The sequence below is a fragment of the Octopus sinensis genome, linkage group LG12, assembly GCF_006345805.1.
Source record: "Octopus sinensis linkage group LG12, ASM634580v1, whole genome shotgun sequence".
NCBI lineage: Eukaryota > Metazoa > Mollusca > Cephalopoda > Octopoda > Octopodidae > Octopus > Octopus sinensis.
This window is the reverse complement of record NC_043008.1, coordinates 42577917-42587916: the sequence shown is the minus strand read 5'-3', so window position 1 is coordinate 42587916 and position 10000 is coordinate 42577917. Positions and strand designations below refer to the sequence as shown.

At 36.8% G+C, this 10000-nt stretch overlaps 1 protein-coding gene across 1 annotated transcript in view; it reads left to right on the top strand.

The window, feature by feature from the left end:
- The window catches only part of LOC115218019 (neuronal acetylcholine receptor subunit alpha-10-like), a 127709-nt gene that overhangs the window by 57919 nt on the left and 59790 nt on the right, over positions 1–10000 (top strand). Inside the window, exon 2 of the mRNA XM_029787768.2 lies at positions 9874–10000. This exon is cut by the window's right edge and continues 40 nt beyond it. Within this exon, the coding sequence (XP_029643628.1) occupies positions 9912–10000 (89 nt within the window). The 5' untranslated portion in view covers positions 9874–9911. The remainder of the gene's footprint in view (positions 1–9873) is intronic.

Here is a 10000-nt window from a genome sequence, read left to right as displayed (position 1 = left end):
GACAGCCTTTGCGCCCCCACCCCACTTCTTTACACTCGAATCCCTATTAGGAGTAGATAGCCTTCAATATCAGCTTCCCTACATCCACGTTTCAGCCGTGTATCAAAGATATCCATTCAAAATGTACTGATTAAGATGGAAATGGAAACGATAATTATGGAAATAACGGCAGATTTAATTGACATCCAATCAACAACAAGAACCAGAAAGAGCAACAGCAGAAACAGTAAGAAACAATAAAAGAAAAGAACAAAAAACATCATCAATAACAACAAAAACAACAACAACAACGATAGCTACAACAGCAACAACAACGGCAACGACCTATCAACAGTAAAGTTTAACTCACCATTGAAGGTTGCATTTAGTTCAATCAAAGAAAGAAATTTAAATTGTCACATTGAAATATCATTATGTTACCTTTACTGACGTTGCATCATTTAATACGATTTACGACGATTTAATACGATTTCAATTCCATTTTATGCAATCTTCACTTTCACTAATTTCCATGTGAAATCCATTATCATAAACGTAATAGCGTCGCCTTTTTCTTTGCTGTGTTTTGCTGTGATGGAGTGGAGATTGTAGTCTTCTTCTTCTTCTTCTTCTTCTTCTTCTTCTTCTTCTTCTTCTTCTTCTTCTTCTACTACTACTACTACTACTACTACTACTACTACTACTACTACTACTTCTTCTTCTTCTTCTTCTTCTTCGTCGTCATCTTCTTCTTCTTCTTCTACACCACCACCACCACCACCACCGCCGCCACCACCACCACCACCACCACCATCATCATCATCATCATCATCATCATTTTACCCCACTCTGTTGTATTCGTATTGCACACCATTTTACCAATTCTTGGATTTTTTCCAGTTATTTTTATCGCCACTTTTGTCACTTCTTCGCTCCAGTTCTGAATTCCCGTTTTTGTTCTTTGCTAGTATTGTACCGTGTTTTTCCTCGTCGCTATCATCCCTATCAACAACAACAACATGACCAAAGTGTTCTCATTCTCGAAGCAGCTGCTACGAATGCTTTTTATAACTGTGTTCCAATTTAGTATCTTGGAGAAAATCTCTTCACGAAGGAAGAGACACAAAAACAAATTCTTTAAATATCCAACTTCAGCGGAAGGAAGACGAGGAGGTAGAGAGATATTTCGCTTCCTTGGTGATTGGCACTTTAGGAAAGCTTTAAATGTTAATGAGGTGTGTGTGTGCGTTTGTGTAGTTTGCAAACAATGGTCTTCAAGGAAGCTGTATCAGTCGCTTGATAATCGAGTAGAAACACGGCCAGTTTCCTTCAGGTTAGGACACATTAAACTATAAGATTTTTTATTCATATCTTATTGGCCCAGGAAGAAAGGAAAGAAAATTAGGTCTCGGTGGGGTCGTACATCACGATTTAAAGGAGCATAACTAAATTTTACAAGACTTGTTCGTTATTCTCGCCAATTCTGCTAACCTAGCGCTCTCAAACTAATTCCTTATTCACCCTAGTCATTATCCTTTATTCATAAAAAATACATCAAAATAGTGCTTGGACGTATACACTAATCGTTTACGGGCAGTTTTGAGCTTGAAGAGAATCATAAGTCTTTTCTCTTCTGATCAAGTCGATTTAGGATCGACAATGTTCCCACCACCATCGTTTTTTCTATTTGCATGTCATTGACTGCATTTTCGAATAAGTCCTTTCATTACTAACACGATAAAATATAATGTTGGGGAGTTTTGTTGGAAATCCATTAACCATGCCGTTTCCTCCGTTGGCATCCGTTCCAGGAATCACTTAAGATGTCAACGCCGTCAACCTCCTCAGTATCTGTGACGAAAAGATCTCAACTGCGAAGGAAAATATTTAATCAATGAAAAGAATTGTTTAAATAATATTTTCATATTGATAAGGTGGCGAGATGGCAAAATTGTTAGCACGTCGAGAAAAATGCTTAGAGGCATTTCGTCCGTCTTCATGTCCTAAATTTAAATACTGCCCAGGACGATTTCGCCTTTCATCGTCTGGTCAACAAAATGCGCACCAGTTGAGCAATGGGGTCGACGTTATCGACTTATTCCCTCTCCTAAACTTGCTGTCTATGTGACAAAATTTGAAACTAATATTTTCATAATGATATAATTGTGCAAAAGCAGTATAAACCAATTGATCGAAAATGTTAGATTTGATATTTATTTTAATTATTTGAATTGAACGATCCACTGATATATTAGGTTTTAACAGCTCAATTAAGGTAACAAATACTTAAACGCCAGGAAAATACAACATTCTTTTGATAAATAATCGTATATTTTATTGCGAAATTGTAGCTAATGCCAAAACATTGAATTGACTTGGTGAAAGGAAATGAACAGTTGGCTAGTCATCATACAGAATACGGGTGACGTATTTGACTTACAGATTAGAGAGGTTCTTCGTTTCCTGGCCGTTCATATTTAAATTCAGTATATGCTTGATTGAGTAGAATATACTCAAAACATTTCTTCTCTGACCATCGTTTTGTTTCTTCAGAACCAGATTATTTAGAATGTTTCTTCCTCTTAATTGTGATTGGGTAGAACTTGAAGGAAACACAGCTGACTGCTCCCTCGCTGGTCTGCCAAAAAGGAGATAAATCACAACAGATATACAATAAACACCAATAAATAAACGATACGTCTTTGGTATCTTTGTATTTGTAGAATAAGGAAGGGTTCTCTTTATTGTGCATAGTCATGATAGCAGATATTGGAAACTTATAACATGTTATTCTTATAAACGATAAACAGAATCTTAGGCAATTTAAATCGAAAATGGTTGGTAAATATTTCGATGTCTAAACACCGAAGAAATTCTTCCTTAAAATAGAATTAGTTTTCCATATGTAGCAAATCAAAATTAGATGAATGCAATCATAAAGAATGCTTGATTGATTTAGTTATAAAGACATATTAACGAACCATTGGCGGTTAATATTGCCGTCATCGGTGCCTTCGGAATTAAATTATCTGTGGCAAATTTTAGATTCCTAATAATGGTTGTTTCAATACAACTTAATAAAGAATATCGACTGTTTTCTCTTCTAATCAAGCAAGGCTGGAGCAGACAGTTTTTATGTATTTATCTGATTAGGAAGTGAATTGAAAGTCTGCCGAGGATGGGGGTGAGCACTTGTTCATGGTAGTTTCACAAGTCTCTTTGAGTTTAGGGTTTCTAATATCCGTTAAATAACTAACATGGACCGGAACTTCTTCAATGAATAAATATATAGAATTTTTTCACACCAGATACGATTGTTAACGCTTCCTTTTCTATTTGGCTGTAGTCCCTTTAAGCTGGTAATAACGATCGTGACGCATGGGCTATAGACTTTTTACTCCCATCGTCGTATTTATGCAGACTTATGGCTCCTACACCGTAATCACTCGCATATATAGCCAATAATATATCCAGCTTTGGATCAAAATGCGTTAACGATTTTCCACCACCATTTTGCATTATACTTTATACTTAAATTACGGTTTTATATTGCAACATAATCTGACGAGAACATCTTTTCAGAATTTTTGACGACTTACTATTCATCAATTGCAACATTTGTTGTTTTTTGTTGTTCTTTCAGTTGTTTTTACAACTCGAGCAAACCGGCCAACAAATTTTGTGTCCTGTAAAATTCACACAAAAAAACCTTTGTGAGATTCGTAACACTTAATGAGTTTGTTTAATCCTCGTGAGTTTGTTAATTCCTCATCACCACTGTTGTAATCCTCTGTCGGACCGTTAAATGCCCACTTCAGCATAGCAGTATAGTTAGACAAATAAGACACGACTATCTATCTATGACCGACTACCTCTGACGGTTGCTCGACGTCACCATATTTGTAGTGACTAGCACACATATTCGTCAAGTGGACGGGGTGTTCCATTATTACTATTATCCCCATAACATATATCTATAGTACTCATCCCTGTTTTGTTTTTCACTGTAGATAATTATTTGAGGGAAATATCTTTACTGTTTGTAGCCGGTCGAATAACCAAATAGAAGATTCGTCATTGATTCTCTTACGATGTTTCGGATTGTTTAGCGAATTGAAATTTTGCCAGAACAGGTTAACAGCCGAATTAATTATCTCTGATATTTCCCATGTTGGAACGAAATTACAATCACCTCATTTATCTTCCTAGTGAGGAGCTGTTTTATTCTTTAAATGCTTAACACTTCTGAACGAAGCGCTAATCATACTTATACCATTCACTGCAACGTTGTGGGGTTAAAGTCAGCACTTATATTTCTTCACTTATTTACATTATAAAGGAATATCCTCCAAGATGATATCTCCCACAATATTGCAGCTCTGAAATGTTATTTATTGCAACATTCATTGATGTCGTAAATATCACCACGACCATCTTTGCTATCACTTTAGTTTATCTCTACTAGACTACTAGTCCTTCCTTATTCATTATTTACCCCCTACTTTTCGTTTTCTTACTCTCTCTTGCTCTCTCTCTCTCTCACTCATGTTTTGATGATTCTATCACTCCAGTTCTTCTCCCTTACTTCCTTCGCTAAATCCCTATCACATTTTCTTTGTCTTCTGTTGTTATTCATTCAATTATAACTCTCTCTACTTCCTTCTTCTCTCTTTTCTGTTTATCTGTCTTTCTGTCTCTCTCTCGGTCTGTCTCTGTTTCTTTCTTTCATCCCTCCCCCATCAATCACCTCTCACCCACCTTCCATTCACTCTGCCTCTTTCTCCCCATTCCACCTCCCTCTCACGTATCACCTGTTTTCTTTTATCATCAAACTATTCTCTCCCACAACCACTCTTTATTATTTCCTAACTCATCATTTTCTCTATCTCTAAACTTCATCGTTTTCTGAATTTCAATTCAGCTCACCTTCTCCCTTCTGACCCAATTCCTCCCGTCACCATTTTCTCACGTTCTTCGGATTTTATCTCGTCTATCTCTCCCTTTCATCTCTATCTAACACTCTTTCACTCGTTTTTTTCTTCTCTATCTTTTACTAATCATCTATCTTCCTCTCACTCTTTCTTTTTCTTTCTCTTTCACCTCAAACGTCTTTCCGTTTCTTTCCTTTTCTCTCGTCATGCCAAATACTTTATGCAGTTTACTCACTCAAATCAACAATAGTTTCCCCAGATAATGCAGCTAATGGATTCGTTGTCTCACTGCTGGAACCATAAACGACAAAATTCAAACAAATGGTTCTTCATTTCCATTTAGTTCTGGAATAATTGAATCTATTATAAAGTGAAACAACAGAGAGGTGAAATTCGTCTTTTAGTTGTTCATTTTATTCCAAACATTCCAGTTGTTCATCTGCAGAAGACTGACACCATTTATCGAACAGGAATTGGCAAGTTCTATAACGAACCATCCGGGGTGTTGAAATTTTCAATTTCAACTATTTAGAGAATTGAGCCAAGTCAGTGTGGGTGAAGGAAATCATAATTACTAAGTAATGTGTAGGATAGCCAATCAGGGTAGAATTATCAACACCAATTATTGGTTGTGTGGGTTTGGGGGTAATCATTAAATTTTCATTATTAATGGGGATCCCGGGTAATTCAGGGTGGATGGAACGATCTGAACTAATAAGCGTGTGCGTGTGTTTAAGTAACGAGAATACTAAAAACGAACTCGACCGTTCTCAAAAATGAACTAAAAAAAAATACAGTAAAACTGATCTAGAATCCTTGTCTGGTACTGGATCTATCCCAAAATCAAATCCGTTCGTGTCAGTCACAAGGTCAAGTCTTCTTTGAGAATTTCATCTGATTCCATTAAGCGGTTCTTGAGATATTTTGTCCATGGACAAACAAATAATCAAACCGACACGACTGAAAAACATTACCTCCGCCTTCGCCGAGGCCGAAGTAATAAATGTCCTGGTTCAATACCAGGCAATTTCACCCGTGGTTTCTGATCTTATCTTATTGGAAATGCGAATATATGTTTTGTCTTAGCGCAAATAATGGGTTACAGTTAATATTCTACTGAATAACGTGGATTTGCTTGCCAGTTGCTTAACCATAAGCAGCTGAAAGATCATCCGCTGTTTGTCTTGATATGAGGTCACCATGTCGTACATATATGGTTGTGAAGCATGTGCCTGGCGTACTCTTATCAGACGGGTGGTCATGATGGGAATATTGGACTTCGTATATTGGTATCCCAGCGTCACTTGAATGGCATGCGCTGCTCTCTCACTCAATAATGGTTTCTAAATTTGATACAACGCCAGTAGGTTTGGAGGATGGGGTAAACGGACTTCGTCGAACCTATGCTCGGCTATTAATTATTTTATCGAATTCGAAGGATGAACGGTAAAGTCGACCGCAGCGGAATTTGAACCCAGAACGCAAAAGCTGACTGTCATTACTTCATAGATTTTATTAATTTTGCATGTTTTAGTCTTCACAGAACGGCAGAATAAAGAGAAGACCCATACAGGGATCGACTAAATTAACTACATACCTTACCTAAATAACAGACTTTATCAATTCTGTCAGGAGATACCATCGATAGCTTAATATTAGCAATCTGGAAACGGCAAAATTGTTAGGGACACCGAATAAAATGCTTGAGGCTATTTTGTCCGTCCGTCTTTACCTTCTGAGTTCATATGCCGTCTGGGTCAACTTTACTTTTCATACTTTCGGGGTCGATTAAATAAGTCCCACTGAGGTCGATGTAGTCGACTTAGCTTCTCTCCCAGATCTGCTGGCCTCGTGTCAAAATTTGAAATCGATGGATGTTAGGAATCTGTGAAAAAGAACAATGAAAGAAGCCAAAACATATTTTTTGCTTCACTGGAAAGTCTGCTTCTACCACCATCGCAGTTACCACTACGACTGCTATTACTCACATTATTGAGGCAAAGTTTTTAAGCTGATCATAACGATGTTTATTGAAGGAGTTTACGACGAATTCTTGTGTAATGGTTATTATAAAAGCCGGAATCTTCCTGAAAACAAAAGGAAACTTTTTTTTATGTACCGCATTTCTAATATCCACCAGTCAAATAAATATCCGCCATTCTGTCGCTTACAGCGCTCCGATGTAAATAAAATACGGCTTTCTCTCGCCTGTGTCGTTGACAGTTTTTTGGCCAAACTAAAATTACAATTTAATGATATCTATTTTTCTTTCCACTCGGTTATTATGTACATAGTAAAGCACAGTTTATGGTGTTATATACTTTGATATTTTTGTCATATGATCAACCAAGCTTATATTTTCTCTTCTGCTCTAACCACAATTCTCGTGACAACGATGCACGTAATAATATTTCTTTCCAATTTTCCATTCTCATATGTTTTTTTTTTTCTTTTAAATATATGTCTTTTGTTTATTTCTTTGTTGGTTCTAATCAGTTCTTTTTGTCTGATTGATTAATATTCCTGGTTTCATATATAAATTTCTATTCACTTATGCATCACGAATTCTATAAATGTCATCAAGTGTACTTTGTCTGTCGACAAACTTTCTTCGAATCCGTGCTTTGTAGATTTCTAGGATTCGAATTCATATCAGAAAATATATTTCAGTTGCACTAAAGAACGACTGTCAAAAAGTTATCTGTTGGAACTGAGCAGACGTGTTACAAACGAATGTCATTTTGCATTCTCTATCAATATATTTCCGGACATTGCAGAGGATCAAAGGAGAAAGCGCTGCAAAGAAATAACGGCCAAATCGCCAAGAAATCCAAATACATCATAAAGATAAAAATGAACTCTTCTCTATTTCTTTCTTTCTTTCTTTCGTTCTTTCTTTCTTTCAAACTCTATCTCTATATTTCGATCTACATTTCCGTACATATATATTGGTTCATCCCATAAATAATGCGGTCTTTTCAATTGCATAAACTAAAAGTCGGATGGGGACAAGATAAGCTTCTGGCATCAACTTGTTATAAAAGCAGTTAGTCAATTTACCATATTCACTTATTCGTAGTGCAAGATTTGAAGAGTGCAGTTCGATTCTAACGGTTATTTTTACAAAGCTATAATAGAAATGACAAAGGATCATATTTTGCTTTATGAATTCAATAAAGGCAACAATGCACCGGAAAGTGCGAGGAATATTAATGCAATATATTTCTGGAACACTGGTTCCAGAAATTCCAAAACAAAAACTACAGCCTAAGAGACGATATTCGTCTTTGAAGATTTGTTGAGTTCGAGGAATTAGCAGAGACGGTTGGATTTGGTCATTCAACCATTCATCCACACCTGTGTACCATCGCAAAAGTCAGCTAATTTAATCAATGGGTTCCTCACGAACTTCTAATCGCGCGCAGAGTGTGAATGTATGCTCTTCTTTGCTGTCACGTCTCACAAATGAACCTTTTTTGAATTGAATAGTGACTGGTGACTAGAAATGGATTCTCTATAAACATGTCAAGCGCCGAAGACATTGGGTAGGGAAAGGGAAAACACCGGCACCCCAGGCTGAAGAAATTCTTCACCCACGTAAGGTGTTGTTATCTGTTTAGTAGGGTATGAAAGGTTTAGTCCACATTGAACATTTAAATCCAAATCAAACGATAGCAAAAGAGATCTACTGCAAGCAGCTTGAGCGGCTTAAGACAGCGCTAGAAGAAAATCGACCATCTTTGGCTTCAAGTCGAAAGGTGTTCTTCCATCAGGATAATGCTCGATCACATTCGAAAAGCTGAAGCAGTTTGAATGGGAAACGATGCCACACCTATTATATTCCCCGGACATTTTCGATTCCCAGACCGGGCGTTGTGAGTGTTTATTGAGCGAAAACACCTAAAAGCTCCACGACGCTCCGGCAGGGGATGGTGGTGATCCCTGCTGTACTCTTTCACCACAACTTTCTCTCACTCTTACTTCCTGTTTCTGTTGTACCTGTATTTCAAGGGGCCGGCCTTGTCACTCTCTGTGTCACACTGAATATCCCCGAGAACTGCGTTAAGGGTACACGTGTCTGTGGAGTGCTCCGCCACTTACGCGTTAATTTCACGAGCAGGCTGTTCCGTTGATTCGGATCAACCGGAACCCTCGTCGTCGTAACCTACGGAGTGCTTCCATTCCCCATTCCCCGGACATTACCCCATCCGATTATCATTTATTCCGCAGTCTTCAAAATCATTTGGACGGCAAACAATATAAATTCTGTAGACGAGGTATTTTTCGCCATGGACAAGTGAATTTTGAAAGAGGGGCGTTACAAGTATAGCAAATAGATGGAAGAGCACTGTAGAAAATGAAGGAGAGTATATTTTAGATTAGAATAGAACTTTGTTTACATTTGAAAAAAAAAGAGGTATAAAAGAACCTAATTTTTTATGGGATGACTATATATATATTGATAAAAACGGTTTGATAACAAAAGAAAGAAAGAGACCTCGATATTATGTAAATAGAGGAAGGTATCTGTAAATGTAATATGTGACGATTATTCGGTAGACATGATAAAACTCTGGGTGAAGAGATGGTGGCGTGGATGTCACATATTACATTTTCATATATATATATATATATATATATATATGTATATATGGATAAATAGATATTCATATATACACACACACACACATATATATATATGTATGTATAATACATAGATATATGGATACAAATATATGAATATAAATATACATATGTATGTGTGTATATTTATGTTCTGTGTGGGTATGTATGAATGTATGTATGTATTTGTGTATGTATGCGTATATGTATATTTGCAGCCGGGTCACTATACCGTATGAATGTGTTCTGTAATTGATTTGAATGTAATTTAACGGTAATCATTTGCTACCTAAATTCCTCCAACCAATTATAACTAATTCCATCCACCATGTCATTTCAGAGATAACATCTCGATTACCGATCGAGAAGGACATCATTATGACAGATGAACAAAGGTTACTCTACAAACTGATGGATAATTACGACAACTCGGTGAGGCCAGTGATGAAAGCATCCTCTCCAGTAGT